Source organism: Myxocyprinus asiaticus, chromosome 13 (assembly GCF_019703515.2).
Source record: "Myxocyprinus asiaticus isolate MX2 ecotype Aquarium Trade chromosome 13, UBuf_Myxa_2, whole genome shotgun sequence".
In the NCBI taxonomy this organism is placed as follows: Eukaryota; Metazoa; Chordata; class Actinopteri; order Cypriniformes; family Catostomidae; genus Myxocyprinus; species Myxocyprinus asiaticus.
The window spans coordinates 45,995,244-46,012,646 of NC_059356.1; the positions used below are offsets into that span (position 1 = coordinate 45,995,244).

General features: G+C 38.7%; 1 protein-coding gene across 2 annotated transcripts in view; it reads right to left on the bottom strand.

Annotated features, from left to right (window-relative positions):
- Positions 1-17,202, bottom strand: part of srl (sarcalumenin) — a 28,829-nt gene extending 11,627 nt beyond the window's left edge. For both annotated transcript variants that reach the window (XM_051714192.1, XM_051714191.1), the window contains exons 1-3: positions 17,114-17,202; positions 4,567-4,662; positions 2,990-3,085 (exon numbers count right to left, since the gene is read on the bottom strand). In XM_051714192.1, coding sequence (XP_051570152.1) covers positions 2,990-3,085; positions 4,567-4,662; positions 17,114-17,171 — 250 coding nt within the window. In that variant the 5' untranslated portion in view covers positions 17,172-17,202. The remainder of the gene's footprint in view (positions 1-2,989; positions 3,086-4,566; positions 4,663-17,113) is intronic.
- Between the last annotated feature and the right edge of the window lie 201 nt (positions 17,203-17,403).

Consider the following 17,403-nt stretch of genomic DNA (forward strand, 5'->3'; position numbering starts at 1 on the left):
GTTTAGTGTTTGTGACACTGAGCGCTGTCTCTACATGTTTATTACATTATTTTAATTTCACATGCATTACCCTGATGGTGTTTAGTGTTTGTGTGAGTGACACTGCGCGCTGTCTTTACATGTTTATTGCATTATTTTAATTTCACATGCGTTACCCTGATGGTGTTTAGTGTTTGTGACACTGAGCGCTGTCTCTACATGTTTATTACATTATTTTAATTTCACATGCATTACCCTGATGGTGTTTAGTGTTTGTGTGAGTGACACTGAGCACCGTCTCTATATGTTTATTGCATTATTTTAATTTCACATGCGTTACACTGATGGTGTTTAGTGTTTGTGTGAGTGACACTGAGTGCTGTCTCTTGCATTATTTTAATTTCACATGCGTTACCCTGTTGGTGTTTAGTGTTTGTGTGAGTGAAACTGAGCACCGTCTCTACATGTTTATTTCATTATTTTAATTTCACATGCATTACCCTGATGGTGTTTAGTGTTTGTGTGAGTGACACTGAGCACTGTCTCTACATGTTTATTGCATTATTTTAATTTCACATGCGTTACACTGATGGTGTTTAGCATTTGTGTGAGTGACACTGAGCGCTGTCTCTACGTGTTTATTTCATTATTTTAATTTCACATGCGTTACACTGATGGTGTTTAGTGTTTGTGTGAGTGACACTGAGCGCTGTCTCTTGCATTATTTTAATTTCACATGCGTTACACTGATGGTGTTTAGTGTTTGTGTGAGTGACACTGCGCGCTGTCTCTACATGTTTATTGCATTATTTTAATTTCACATGCGTTACCCTGATGGTGTTTAGTGTTTGTGACACTGAGCGCTGTCTCTACATGTTTATTACATTATTTTAATTTCACATGCATTACCCTGATGGTGTTTAGTGTTTGTGTGAGTGACACTGAGTGCTGTCTCTTGCATTATTTTAATTTCACATGCGTTACCCTGTTGGTGTTTAGTGTTTGTGTGAGTGACACTGAGCGCTGTCTCTACATGTTTATTTCATTATTTTAATTTCACATGCGTTACACTGATGGTGTTTAGTGTTTGTGTGAGTGACACTGAGCGCTGTCTCTACATATTTATTTCATTATTTTAATTTCACATGCATTACACTGATGGTGTTTAGTGTTTGTGTGAGTGACACTGAGCGCTGTCTCTACGTGTTTATTGCATTATTTTAATTTCACATGCGTTACACTGATGGTGTTTAGTGTTTGTGTGAGTGACACAGAGCACTGTCTCTACATATTTATTGCATTATTTTAATTTCACATGCGTTACACTGATGGTGTTTAGTGTTTGTGTGAGTGACACTGAGCGCTGTCTCTACGTGTTTATTGCATTATTTTAATTTCACATGCGTTACACTGATGGTGTTTAGTGTTTGTGTGAGTGACACTGAGCGCTGTCTCTACATGTTTATTGGTCATTGCTCCTAGAAGAGCCACTATTGATGAACTTCATGTCATCATGTACCCTTTTGTAATTACTACGGTGATTAACAACACATCATAAAGTGAAAAGCAAATTTTTACAGTTTCAGAAGTTTAATATATTAAGTTTATAATTTAATAATATAAACAATGGTACTGCACCATAAAAAAAATACAGTTAAAACAACAGATTTAAACTGTAAAATGTACAGGTTGTTCTGTAAAGTTGTTTATATTTTTACTGTGTTTTTTACAAAAATATTCTGTCAACCACAGCTGCCAGTTTTTTTTGTTTTTTGTTTGTTTGTTTGTTTTTTTACTGGATTTTTTTGTTTTACAGTTTATGAATAAATAAATATATTTCTTGCCTTTTTAATATAAAATGCTAATGAGAAAAGGGCTAAAGATAAATAGAAAACTGCCAATTACCAGAAATATCTAAGCTTAATCAACACTAAAAAAAAAAAAACAGAAATACGTAACTCTTAAAAAAAATTTTGGAGAGTAAGATTAGATTTGTACATACGTATTATCAAACATATAATGTTAATATAATGTTTAACTAAATTAAATCAATAAAATGTAATTTATTTATGTTTTTTCATTTTGTTAAGGATTACTCAATTTGATTTAATGGAATTCTCTTATGAAACTGAAATGCATAAAACTTAAAATTATGTTTTTGAATAAAGTTGCAAAATATTACATGAAGTCAAAACTGTTTAACCCCAACAAAATCATCATTTCCCGTGTAGTACTGTACCTCCCCTTAATAAGCAATCGTTATCATTTAATCACATATAAAAAATGTGAAAAAAGATTTTTAATGTGAATGCATGAGTACAAGGGACTTGAACACATGAATGCCTTGTATAATGTGAGGGCTGTTGAGAAATTCCTAATTGCTTACAGATGAAACCTTCTACCATGAATGAGAATGTATTGTCTATTTTAGCTCTCTCTCTTTCGCTCTGTTTCTGGTCCGGTCCCCCAGGCCCTGATGTGCATCAGGTCTACAGCTGTGGAATGACGGGCCACACATCTGACAGCTCATAGAATCGACTCTTAGCACTTCCTCCATGTGTTAACCTCAATGATTTGTGCTGAGTGATTTTGTTTATCAGCTGTAATGTATCTGGAACTTTGTGAGTTAAAATAAATACCCATATGGAAGAACCACATTTGCTGATGATCGCCAAATTTCAGACTCCCAGACAGGAGCAGAATAATATTAAGAAGAAGGCTAATGAATTCTATTGTTGACTGTAGTTGACAGCTTTGGTACTTGACCCTTAATTATTACGTCAGCATTTAAACACATTTAAATGTTTACACAGCAACCCATGGGTTGTTCCTTATGAATATGATCACTTGAGTGTGCCAGCTGATTTGCAGAACTAACTAGTGTGAGCACTGATTGGTTGAGGAGAATGATGTAATGGTGATGAAGGGATGTAACAACCAATCAACATTCAGATATGATCATGAATTAGAAAAACTGCAGACAAGGCAGGAGTAGAAAACAGGCTGATACCTGAGATCTCATGTTGCCTGAGCTCATTGTACTTGTAGGCCTGTTCCATGGGCCTGATGGAATTGTGGTAGATCTTTCTCAATCTTTGCAAAGAAGCTGAGAAAAGAAAAGTTGAAGAAAGAGTTTATTATAAAAGAGAAAGACATCCTAAAAGACTCAAGAGATGGGGGAAATAATGCAGGAGAGGAAAGAGTGCAAGATGGTGTTGTGGATAAAGTGTTTGGAGAGGAATTGTGAGAAGACTGCAAAGTAAACAAACCTAAAAGTGTCTATGCACGAATTCAATATGCTGGTCATTCTGTCTTATGAGCCGTTTGTTCAGTTAAAGTTTACAATACGTTAAGTAGATCTGTTCTGTGAATGAAGTAACAATGCTCCACCAGTACCAGGTATAATGGATGTGATAATGTACACTCAAAAAATATATATACGTATATATATTTTAAGATTTACGCATTTTAATTTAATAACAAAATTCCATCAAATTGAACTGAGTACTCTTGAGCAAAATAATTTTATTTTGAAAATATTTAGTTAAATTTAGATGAAAAAAAAATACATTTGATGGAATTTTGTTTTGAAACTGAAATGCATAAATCTTAAAAAAATAGCCTAATTTTTTTTATATATATTTTTTATTTTTTATTTCATAATACAATTGCTTAATACAATTCCATAATGCAGAAATAGTATATATATATATATATATATATATATATATATATATATATATATATATATATATATATATAAAAACTTAATATTTAAGTTTATTAATTTAATTTTGTAATGAAACTGATATGCGTAAATCGTAAAATAGGCTCAAATATATATATATATTTTTTTTTTTTTTTTTTTTTTTTGTGTGCATTGTTTAACTCGTTTGTGTGGTATGTTAACAAAAATTTGAGTTTGGAGGCAATCTATGTGCTAATGTACTCCTAAAAGTTGACAAAGCTAACTTTTTGCAGATATAAACGTATTTATAGTTTGCTGCCTTTTTGTTCCTGCCAAATATATTGTTGAATTATGTTGCACAGATTTTTGTCCAATCAAATGCTCTCGAGAATGAGAATGTCCTTCCCACTCAAGTCCCCTGCTACTAACTAGCAAGTAGCTAATTTCAAAAGGAAACACAATCTCACAGGAAAGAAAACTGCACTCGTAAAGTGAATTCTTGGTGTCTTTAATAACAAATTAAACTAAAATTACATTTTTGGAAGGCTCTACAATTTAGGATAGTTGGCCAGTCAATATATATGATAATTGATATTAACCCTGCTGAAATGGCCAGCTTAGACCAGCACAAATTCCCATGCTATTCCAGGTAAATTTATATTGGTTAGTGCTGGTGGACTAGCATAACCATGCTCTTCACCGTCAAAACTTTGAGTTGTGTAAGAAATTCTTGCTAGTTAACAATCCGGAGTGGACATCAGCACACCAGCATCCAAAGACAACATATGACAACATGTGCTGGGCTTTTCTGAAAGAAGTACTATGCAAACTCGCTAAATGAATTGCTGAAATGGTCTTTCTATGGGTGTGTCTATCATAAATGAGCTTCATTTCCTTACCAGCATAGTCTCCTGCTTGCTCATCTGCTGCGAGCCGTAGAGTTTCCTCGATGTGAGATCTGTCTCTCAGGATAGATTCTAGAACTTCCTCCTCCTCTAAAGAAAACACATGACAGACACGTTAAAACTTAAATCAAAGACCAAGGAACCATGCAAAAAAAATCTTAAACTAGCCTAAGCTAGTCTGCTAAATAAAAGGGGAAAATGTAAAGAGACTCAAACCTTAAAATATCTAATAAAAGTTTAATATGACAAAAACATTGTGATGCTTTTGGCCAACTGTGGCATTGGTGTATGGGATTATAAAAGGACCTTTTTTCAGGTCAAATATATTAACAAATGCATGAATTTGTTTATTATAGGCTGATTTATATTTACTGAGCAAACAGGCTACTTTTAGTTTGCCTAAAAATTATGACAGAGCCCTAGGATCGGTCACATTATGCCAACTTACAAACAAGCGCCATCTCCTATCAGACATTTTTGCATTGGATCCAATGTGTTTACATTCCCTTGTGGAGCGACCAAAAGTGCATTGCATTAGCAGCATGGGAGACCCGGTTTTGGATCGTGCTTTGAAACCAGGAAGTACTTGTGTTCACATAATCAGTGATGACCTTGATTAGGAGGTTGCATTTTTCCCTCTAACATTATATTTTTACGCCACTGATAGTTAGGTTTAGGTTTGGGTTGGTGTTACAGTTTATAAAGTGTGCATTCCTCTTCACTGTATTACAGTCTGTATAGCTTAAAACAACCTTTGGCACCCCTCTGTGGACATTACACCCAAAAAATTTAGCTCAAACGTGCCTATACGCTCAACAACACTTCCCGCTTTAGCCACTGGGGGCAGTGTTTCGAATTTCGGTAAGCACAGACCGTTATTTTAGCTAAAGAAAGTCAATGATGTTTTTGTTCTGCAAGGTGTTCATATAGTGATATTTCTCCTGTTCATGCACATCCCTGAAATTTTTGACCTAGGAGAACTCGCTAGTTGAAGAGTGTTGATAATTGGTAAAAACTAATCATGGGTGTGGTCTGGATGTAACATTCTGCTTAAGTTCATTCGAGAGAAAAGTCTAGCTTCTTACATTGTATGAATAACGCTTATAACTGCTTAAGGACAAAGTATACTTGATGCGTCCGCGTTGCTGATCGTTCCGTGCACAGTATGCGTGACACTCGCCAGCCAATGACTCTACTAAAAGAGTATCACAAAGAAGTTATAGTGGGCATGCGTAAAACGTGTTCGTATTTGCTCGCAGTCATAAGAGTATACTCACAAAGGCAACACAGTTGACAAGGCGTGATCCGATCCAGAACACGCAAATACGAAGAATACCTGGGTCTTAACACACTGTCTACACCGGGCACATCTGTTGACGCGATGTGTCGCAATGGCTTGAGGCTGTGTACACTGGATGCGTCGACACGAATGTTCGAAACCATATAATTTGTGTAGTAGCTCCAGTGCGTGCAGCGAAAAATGGAACGGGACACCCGTTTATTGTCGCCGCTCCGCAACGGACACTTCTAGTGTCGACAGCATCATTGATTATAATGGGGTTCTATTGCTTTTGATGCAGCGCTTGCGTCTGGTGTAGACAGGATGTTAGTCTTTAGAGTTTTTAGTTGCAATTTCAAAATCAACTAGATTTCAACATTTTCTAAAGAAAATGCAAGTGGTGCTTTCCGGTGCAAAACTTTCCGCAGCTGGGCGGTTGCCATATCTTAGCAAGCATCTCAAATTATTTACGGTTATGTATAGGACTAGTTATTTGCTGTCGATACTGATTTCAGTAATTCTACTACTCATCTCATCATTGTTGTACTATTAATATCATACCATTGATATTCACACCACAATCTCCCCCCTCATTTGCAGGTATGCACAATGCCTCAGGGTGTTACTGCCAGCATGCTTTTATCAGGACTGAAGACATAAATGGAACCTGAGAGGAAGACACCACGTCTCCACATTTATATTTAGTAGCTCTGCCATTCATTACAAGTCTCTCATTTATAACCAGCATGACATCTCTTTTGGAGGAAGGACCAAGAGAACACAATGACATCCATTACATTTCAGTTTGGATTCTATTATTGAACAGTGTCTTGTTCTGTTTTGACAATGAATTTTGATTCATCTTATTTTAGTGTATCAATTCTATATAAAATCAAACATTGGCCGAGTGTAATGTAGCCATGGTTTCATAACATAGGCTGTTGCATATGGGGGACTCCCTAGTTTCATAACAGGTTAGACCCTCAGGGGTGTGGGGACACATGGCTACCAAATGGTTGGATTATATGTTGATATAAAAGCCTTTCTCCATTCTAAATATAACTGGCAGTGGGGAGTTGCCCATCAGGACTGTCCTTGTGTGCCAAAAGACCACATTACACTTTATGGCCACTGTATGGCTGAACTGGACTTCTGTTTTAGTATGCCACTACACGTGGGGTTAAATATAGGGGCTTCCTGATTGACACTTCCACACCTCAAGGGATTACATGCTTTGGTTTCACCTCTCATCTTTGTGTTCATACTGCTTTCTGTGCTTGTTTCTCTATGGAATACTTGATGTCTGATTCTAACTAGACTAGTCAAACCGATAGTGTATTGGTGTGTCATTTGGGGGGATTGATTGAAAGAATCGAACCATAAGAGTCATTTGCTCATGAATCAGACTAGTCAAACTGAGAGTGAATTGGTGAGTCATTTTGAGTGATTCAATAAAAGAACCAAAGTATAAGAGTAATATGCTTGTGAAACTAATCAAAGCTATAATGAATGGGTGAGTCAAATGAGCAGATTCATTGAAAGAACTGGCCCATAAAAGTCATTTGCTCGTGAACTGGACAAGTCAAACCAATATTGAATTGGTGAGTCATTTGGGGTGATTCCTTTAAAGATCCGGCCCATAAGAGTAATTTGCTTGTGAATCAGACTAGTAAAACCAACACTAAATAAGTCAGTCGTTTAAGACGATTCATAAAAAGAACCAGCCCATAAGAGAAATTTGCTCATGAATCGGACTACACCAGTCAAAGCAATAATGAATTGGTGAGTCGTTTGGGGCAATTCATTAAAAGAATCAACCCCTAAGAGTCATATGCTCATAAATCAGACTAGTCAAACCGATTGTGAATTGGTGAGTAGTTTGGGGCAATTCATTAAAAGAACCAACCCAGAAAAGTAATTTGCTCGTAAATCAGACTAGTCAAGCTGATTGTGAATTGGTGAGTCATTTGGGGCAATTCATTAAAAGAACCAACCCAGAAAAGTAATTTGCTCAAGAATTGGACTAGTCAAACCGAGAGTGAATTGGTGAGTCGTTTTGAGCGATTCAATAAAAGAACCAGCCATAAGAGTAATTTTCTCATGAATTGGACAACACCAGTCAAAGCGATAATGAATTGGTGAGTCTTTTGGAGCAATTCATTAAAAGAACTGGCCCATAAGAGTCATTTGCTTGTGAATCGGACTAGTCAAACCGATAGTGAATTGGTGAGTCTTTGGAGCGATTCATTAAACAAACCGACCCATAAGAGTCATTTGCTCGTGAATCGGACTGCACTAGTCATGCTTTATGTTTGTTTTGGAGTGCAGCCAGCAAATACAACACAATAGAAAGACGTGTTGTTTTGCCCTTATCTCACACTACATGCTCTCTTGAATGATCACATTCAGTTAAGCCTGCAAGCTCACAATTTGGGTAGAATATTTTTTCTGGTGTGGTTGTGATTATCCAGTAGAGGTGGAGCTAGGTTGCTGAACGGCAAGGGGCGGTACTAGGATACAAACTTTGGTGGGGCACTTGTACCAACAACGTTGATTGTTTTGCCGTCAGTCCAGGGGACGGAGTGCCCCTTGATTGTTTCGCTGTCAGTGAAACATCTGAAGATTCTGGGGGGCACGAGACAAATCTAGTGGGGTACTAACATGGATTTTTGTAGTGTGGGGGTACTATTTTCTAAGGCATAGCAGTTCCATGGTATTCTTTTAAGTACCTCAGAATACTTTTTAAAATACTATGGTACAGAATATGAGAATCATTCAGCACCATGGTAAATATCAAAGTACTATGGTATTACCATCAGATCTTTGTGCCATAGTACCACCACAGTACTTTTTTGTGTGGGCAGGCTATTCATTCCAGGCATAATTTTACAATTTTAAACATATCTGAAAAACAAAATAAGTAATGCCAGTCCTAATGTAAACTTTCTATGAATGATTTGGGCTCTACAATGCTCCAAGTATCTCACAAACAAAGGCTCCTAATTTCTCCACAAAGCTCTCATCCAGTGAAGGATACTGTTTTATTAGCCCAGAAATAGTCAAATTGGAATCAAACACATGGGAAATGCTGCTAGCATTACTTCTCTCACTGCAGCTAATTACTATACAGACCCTTGGAGTTGGATGTTAGCCAGAATGTTAGCCTCAGTTACCATTCACATTTATAGCATCTTTGTTTGCATACAATGAAAATGATCTAAAACAAAAATTAGTTTGTCAGGAAAGCTCTAGAACAGATGTTAAGTTTGGCTCAGTTGCATGCAGCCACCTCATACCTGTTACTGAAAACCCTTTACTGGCGACAACCCTTCCACAAACCCCCTAGTGGCTCTTAGAGTTAAACAGCCTAATTATTTTGTTCTCAGGTGTCTATTGGCATTTATTTGCTTATATGAAAACTGTTTAGGGAAGCGTTAGCCTGCCTAGTTGGCTGTGAACCTTGACTGAAATAACTCAGCTCAAGTAATATATGCTTAATCAACAAGCATCAGCACAAATGTAAAAACCATCTGTGAATGTGAGGCAGCCAAGATACTGAAGAGTCAGGCATCTGTTTACATCTTACCACGATATATACTTACAGTTCAGCTGAGGTTGATTTCTCAGGCAAATCAGATGAGAAAACAGCTAAACAGTTTTAGTAACAAACAGCTAAACAGTTGTCACTATTTATTGGGTGGTTGTTGGTCTTCTTCACTAGATTAACTAGCAAGGAATCCTTGGTTCCCTTACAAAAAATCAAGAGTTCTTGCAAACTTGTCGCAAATTTGCCACTCATTATTTAAACATGCAAATGAGCTTGCTATTGGCCACAAATGTTTGCCTGAGGTTTGCAGCTCTTCACCGGTAGTGGTGGACCTGCAGCAAACCTTTGGCGACGATGAAGAATTTGCCGCAAAGCTCATTTACATGTCAAAATAATGAGTGGCGAATTTGCAGCAAGTTTGTGGCAGCTCTACATTTTTTTGTAAGGGTTAGCATTACCAGCTAAGATTTGCTGGGGAAAGTATGGCTATGCTGGTCCACCAGTTGGACAACCAACATAAACAAGCCTAAACCACCATGTTTGTCTTCTGTGTTCCACCCTGCTGAAAATAAAAAACCCCACCTCAAACTATCTTAATCAAGCTGGCTTCTGGAAGATGTTAGTTGGTTTCTTGATGGTTGAAGGTGGTCTACCAGTCCCTACCAGCTTGACCAAGATAGTCAATCAGGTCCATCTACTGGTAGTCTAACTTATCAACTGTCCAGACCAGCTCGGACCAGCCAGCTTCACCAAGATAGTCAACGAGGTCCATCTCCTGGTAGTCCAACTGATCAACCATCCAGACCAGCTTGGACCATCTATCGACCCATAAATGCCCAGCTTGGACCAGATACCCTACTGAAAAAAACAGCTTAAACCAACCTAAATTGGTTGACAGGTCATAGCTAGCCACCCAGTCTGGTCTTCTGCCTGGTTTAAGAAGGGTTTTTATTGGGACTTTTCTTTAGCAGGTCAGGCTGGAAGATAATCTGAAGATCAGCCAACCTAGAAGATCAACAAAGATCTCAAGATTTGACATATCTCATTTATATTTCAGTTTCTGTAAACTTCACAAACAGATCGGAGACCTCTCATTGTGTTCAAAATCTACAGCGAAGCATTTCACACATTTCTCCAGCCTGCTGAGGTCATGTCCCTCAGAACATGATGGCATATTGTTTTGCCACAGCTTCAGAAGAGTTCGGAACAGATGGTGCTCTCAGCACCAAAGGGTGCAGGCCTGTTGTGATGACACAACATGCTAGTTAAAGCATTCAAGTGTTCAGCCCATGCTAGCCAAGTCAAGCTGCTACAAATACTGCACTGTAATGTTGAGCTCAGCACAGCGCTAAAAAGGTTAGGAGCGAGGTGTTTAAATGTATGAACTTCGAAAAATGCAGGGATCTTTGATAACTGCTAATGTGCAGATACACGGACTGGCTAACATGATGTCTGTCAGTGTATAGTGGGCTCTAGTTTAACCCTGTACATGCCGGAAGGACAAATACGCAAACAACTAGCATCTGTCGCAGAGACTACGGACGTCCAATGAGCTTGTCGCCTGGCGATAGTAGCTTTGGAAAAAAACACAGCTGTTGCTATAGCTCATTCTGTTGGAATGCACCACCGGACTACTGTAGTCTGGGGCGTATTCGTCAAATACACACATTTGTGCTTTGGGTGGGGGGGAATTGAGACAGGTTTAATGTTCTTCACTAACTTGAACAGTGGATGACTTCACTGGTTTTTAAAGAATAATGATCTGATTAGGAAATTTGTTCGACAGCTTTTTATATGATGATCATTTATTCCATAAACACAAACAGTGATTTTCATTTGAGCAGCAAGCAATTAATAAAACAACTTTGGTTGCTTAATCTCTACCTAGCAATGTAATATTGTTACATCATACCAATTATCTAATATGTTTCCAGTGGCGCATAGGTATGTTCCTTGGTGTAATAAAGCCCGGTGATCCCATCTATTGGCAGATGCATGAGGTAAATTGAATTAATGTGAACATGATTGAGCCTTGAGCCCCATCTGAACCCAGCGGATTTACCAGGAGCTCGGGAGAGGTGTACACAACCTTTAAAATGGGCCAAGGGATTTCCAGTTAAACAAAGCTGCTTTGGGATTAAGAGTATTAAATTACAAACCAGCTAAACTTCACAAAACTTTCACTGCTTAGATTATAACTACTATTACAAAAACATACCGTGGCAGAACCATGGTACAGTAAGAATATGGTAATACCATGGTACTTTGATATAAACTGTACCATTGTACTGTAGGATTTCCATTATCATCATGGTATTTACAGTTCCTCCAAGGTATCCATCATCTAGCTATCTATCTGTCCATCTATCCATCCATCCATCCATCCATCCCAGTATTTTTATCTGTGCAGGAAGAGAATTGAATAGCAACAGCTGCCAAGCTTTTCGAGTTCTGGTCCCACTTGGTGACAGAAATAGCTTCACAATGGGTCATGTCTTGGGGTGGGGGGGTGGTCCTGAGCTTCTGTCAACCGGAAGTTTGAGGCTGATTTTCAGAGACATTACTGAAATCAATAGTTTCAAAATGAATAATCACACATGGTGCACATTAAGGTATTCATAAATGCAATATTAACGTATTCATAAATCAGGGCTCCCCAGTCGATACCTTCAGCTTTTCACATATATGCAATCAATGCAAGCAGATTCAAGAATAACAATGAACAACTAGCATGTCTCAAAACCCAAGATCAAACATCTATCTTAAAAAGGGAACATACTTTTGAAGTAGAATAGGATTCCAGAAGTTCTTCTGTGCTGTTTTTAGCTCCTTACTTCAAAGCTTTTAATAGCACAACACAAAATGTCAGTGCCTGGTGTGACACATTTTTGAATTTGAGAACAGGGATCGTAACCGGGTGGTAATTCCACAGAGGAATCATGGGTATCAGAGTTAGGACACTGAAGACCATCACAAGGGACAGAGGGGTAGGTGGATTGGAGGCATGACTCGTTTCTATAAAGCCACATTGCATGACCTTAGTGTTGAAGCTTCTCTCTTTTTATGGAATCAGTATTTGGCGGCCTGTCCCACAATTCCTGTCCGAGGGGAGTCCCAATGGAGCAGGGGCACCACATGCTTTCTGTACTGCATTACTGAAAGGTGGGGAGAGCCCTTACTCTCAGTGAGTACCCGTATCAAATGCATAGTCAATGCAAATGACTTTCTCCACACTTACGAGCTACTTGATAGAGCAGTTGTGATCAAGCCAATGATACCGATGTTTTGACTTTTAAAGAAATAGTTCACCCCAAAATTTGAATTGGTCATAATTTACTCACCCTGTGATGTGTTTATTAACAAATGTTAATGAAGAACAGTCCCCTTTATCCTTGCAAGGAAAGAAAACTTGTCAACCTAAAGATGCTTTGATGTAGCTAAACAGGAGGGAGGTGAGATCCTCTGAAAGCCAAACAGATGGCCACGCCAGGTCGTAAGGTCTTAAAACCTTTGACATACTACAAAGCAACTGGACCGAGACCATGTTTCGTCAACTGAATCCACTTCCCAACTCAGTCAACATTTGAGAGACCCTTCGGCAAATCCATGATGTTTGTTAGTGGGTTTGTGTTGTAGAAGACAGCAAAAGGTATAAACCCTTGGACTATGGTGAAATGTACTTCCCTTTTTATCATATGCATGAAAAAAAATATACATAGTGAACCATTTTTTCCTTGTTTTCAAGTAATTACAGATGAAAGCCAAGGGGGATTTGTCTGGTAATGCTGTAGTAACTATGACTTACTGGGTTGTATGAGGTACATAGCAGCTTCAGGTGCAACAGATAGATTTTCCACCAGAGGTATGTAGTGACAAAAAGACTGTTTTAATGCTCTCATGTTTTAAAGACAAGACTTGGGTATTGCACAAAACTCCTAAAGTCTCAATGTTCCCAGACATCTTACAAATAAAGATGCTAAAGGAAACTCTTTGGATTTGCACCGGTGTAATTTTGATAAAGCCAAAGATTGTGATATTTACTCATCTCATTATTTGATTTATTATTAATGACCAATTAGCAAAAAGACAACTAAGATAAACTTAAGGCACTTATTGGTCTCGTAGAAACATATTACTATACCTTCATTTTTGCCAAATTATTTTAACGTGACTCATTGCGCGTACCGCGGCAGTTTATTTTAGTAAAATATTTCTTTCCTAATTTCTTCACTTTCACATTATTTTAATGCTCTGATTAACCCACGAGCCCTTATTTCTCATGAAACAAAACCTTTGAGATTTCATTTCATAATTTTATCACTCCACAGAAATAGAGTAAGCTTGTGTCTCCTCCTCTTTGTCACCGCGTGTCATTAACACAGCGTGTATGAACCAGGAACATTTGCCATTACACAATCGTTTAAAGTGAAACGAGAGCACTCTCTATTCACTATCAAAGTTTATACTTGTTCATTTATATTTTATGTTTATTTTTTTCTGACAGCACGTGCATCAGAGCACTTTACGTGCTCTTCAGGACAGGAACTGTTTGACCTCCGCAGAGCAGCTCAGTGACACTCGGACTCGGAGTTCAACTGAATGACACACACGCCACTTAAAATTCCCTTATTTAGGCTTTAAAATGTGATTGGAATTTGAATGCCCAATAATCATGGTTGTCTCAAATAAACACAGATCAAATAACCGCAATCAGATGGTTATTTAGTAATCGCGACAGGCCTATTATCAGATCATTAATACATTTCCTCACACAATGCTATCATACAACATCAAAACACTTTTACTATAGTACATAACCTAAAAGGCAATACATTTTAACATTCGCAAGTCGAGACATGAGCAGATGGTATTGTAAAAGCACCACAGAATTATGTGGTTGCTTCAGTAGTTGCGTTTTTGATGTCACATTTGCTTTTTATGACTCTGTTGGTTAGGTTTAGTTTTAAAGTTTAGGGTAGGGACATACTGTAGGGTTCTGTTGATTTAAATCTTGATAGAGGCTTAACCTTAAAAACCATATCAGTCTGAGGGAAAATTGCTCTCAGTGGCCATTTCACATTGGAACTGTTGCAATACGAGTATGGAGGCAATATTTAGCCACAGTCAACATTAGTTTAACTATTATTTGACAGTTGTATGATGATTATCTAAACAGCGACATTGTTGCCCATTTGAGGCAATTGGCAGATGAGTGCTGCCGAGCACAAAGCTCAAATCACAACAGTGTTGTTGAGCGCAAGGTGAGACAGTGCTATCTTGTGGCATATACACAATTACTAATGGAGCTGGCCTGGCATAGATAGCCACTGCCCCGCCTGCTGAGATAATGCATGTCCTTTTATGGCCAGTCGCTGGGAATAAATAAATTGCGATTGTGTCAGGTTGACAGCAGCTGTGCACTGGACCCAGAGAGTAGCACGGAGGGGAGGGGTAGGGAGAGAGGAAGAGTAGGATGGGGGATCTATAGTAGACAGTGTCCGGTTACAGGACAACTTCCAATCTCAGACATCTGACAGGAGCCTGGGCAATGAAGTCCCACATTGGGCCGAGAGGAGTCCAAGGACAGAGCAAGGGTAACGCAACTGCTATAGAACCCTCGGAAATCTCACCCGAAGCTAAAGTCTGATAGCTGAAGTTGGAAGGTCTACACCAGTGGTTCTCAACCCTGTTCCTGGAGCCCCCCCAACACTGCACATTTTGCATATCTCCATTTTCTGACACACCCAATTCAGGATTTAGAGTCTCCACTAACGAGCTGATGAGTTGAATCAGGTGTGTTTGATTAGGGAGATATCCAAAATGTGTAGTGTTGGTGGGGGGGGGGGGTGCGCTCCAGGAACAGGGCTGAGAGCCACAGGTCTAGAACTTTAAAGCCTGGGAATCTTTTGAAAATTAATCAAGTCTCAAATTAGAAAAGCAAAATATGAATAAGAGTAACTAATATGAACAACAAAACAGCAGAAATGAAAACAACAGATCAAAAAAATATATATATCCTGCTGAAAAAAAAACAGCTTGAACCATAAAAAACTGGTCTAACTAGTCTCCCAGCCTGGACAAAAGCTGGTGTTTAGCTGGTTTAGCCAGTCGCCAATCTGGTCTCCAAGCCCGAAAAGTTGCCAAAACCCAGGATGGGAAACCAGTTGAGACCAGCAAACTAGTTTAAAATAGTTTTAGCTTTTTTGATATCCTTTTAAAAAAAAACAGCTTAAACCAGCCTAAACTGCTTTTCTAGTGTTAGTAGGTTTAAGCTGGTCTAACTGGTCTCCCAGCCTGGGCAAGATGCTTCCGCTGGTTGACAATCTAGTCTACAAGCCTTATAAGTTCCCAAAACGCAGGTGGGGAGACCAGTTAAGACCAGCAAACTAGTAAATGCTGGTTTAAGATGTTTTTTATACCCTGCTGAAACAAAAACCTAGTTTAAACTAGCCTGAACTGTTTTTATAGTTTTAGGAGGTTTCAGCTTATCTGACTGGTCACCCAGCCTGGACAAGCTGGTTGGCAATATGGTCTCAAAGTCTGACAAGGTCCCAAAACCGAAGATGGGTGATCAGTTAAGACAAGCAAACCAGTTTGTACTAGTTTATGCTGTTTTTATGCCCTGCAAAAATGGCTTAAATCAGCCTAAACAGATTTGTAGTCTTAGCAAGCAAGTCTAACTAGTCTCCCAGCCTTGGCAAGCTGGTTTAGCTGGTGAGCAATCTGGTTTCCAATCCTGACGAGTACCCAAAACCCAGGCTGGGAGACCAGTCAAGACCAGCAAACCAGTTTAGGCTGGTTCAAGCCATTTGTTTTCAGCAATGACTGTCAACCTGTAAAAATGCAAAAATGAATCACAAAATACCTTTTTTGACGTTAATGGACATTTCGCTACTCAAGAAAAACTTGAAAGTAACTATATCATTAACAGTCGGCCAGTGAGTTTTTCATCCCCAATCTCTAGGTCTTTCCATCAGCTGGTTTAATGCCTCGCAACAGCTGACACACAATGCATGGGATAAAACTTTGACTGTATGAAAATAAACCCCTTTCCATTTCCCCTACTGTAAAGCAGTCAGCTACTCAGGGCTTCTTATAGCTTATTATGGAATACATAAAACAAATTAAAAATATAGAGGATTCGTTATTCATTTAGAAGTGACTTTTTGTTACTGTGGGCATGCTGAGTCCTTAGAATATCTTATGCAGGGACCAGAGTTATAACTGAACACTGTGGGTTTAAATAGCTTAGACGAGTGGAGGACGACAGCAGATGGTGACACGGCCATCTCCTGCTGGTGACCGTCACAGTTTTAAGGACTATTTCACGCCCCCTGCTTACACTGCCATGCCTAACTCATTCATATGGTCCACAGTTCCTACAAACCATGTCAAAATGACAAGAATAGCCTATATATTGAACAACAAGCAATGCTGTACCAACAGCTTGTATCCATCTTCTTGTTCTATTTTCAGGAGACAAAAAGCATGTGATCACTGATTCCATTTGCCCTCAAATCAAAGTTTCTCCAGTCCACACTGAGCTATTTTTAAAAAAACAAAACAAAAACAAATTGATGCATTTAGCTCACAATCTAGAAGACCGATTATGCTGAAGATCTTACAAAGTGTCCTTCACTTATCACTTCAAACAAAGTAAACCTTATCTTGAGTTCTTCTTTTTGAACAATTAAGAACAAATGAAATGCTCTTACCTGCAGTGGCCAGTACCAGCAGGGGCACAAAGACACAGAGCGAGACTAAGACCTTCATGTTGACTGCCAGGAGACCTCTGGTAGCTTCAGTGGCTATATATACCAGGCAGAGAAGGTCAGAGGGCACCAGCAAGAGGGTGGTCTTATAGAGAGGGCTGCTGGGTGATCGTGTCTGCACGGAAGAGTCTGGTGCTATACGTGTCAGAGCGGGGCGACATGGCACTCTATGCACCCAAGCAGCTGACTGTCACTTTTAGCAGAGCTATCACGGCTGTGACGTCTAATGAAGG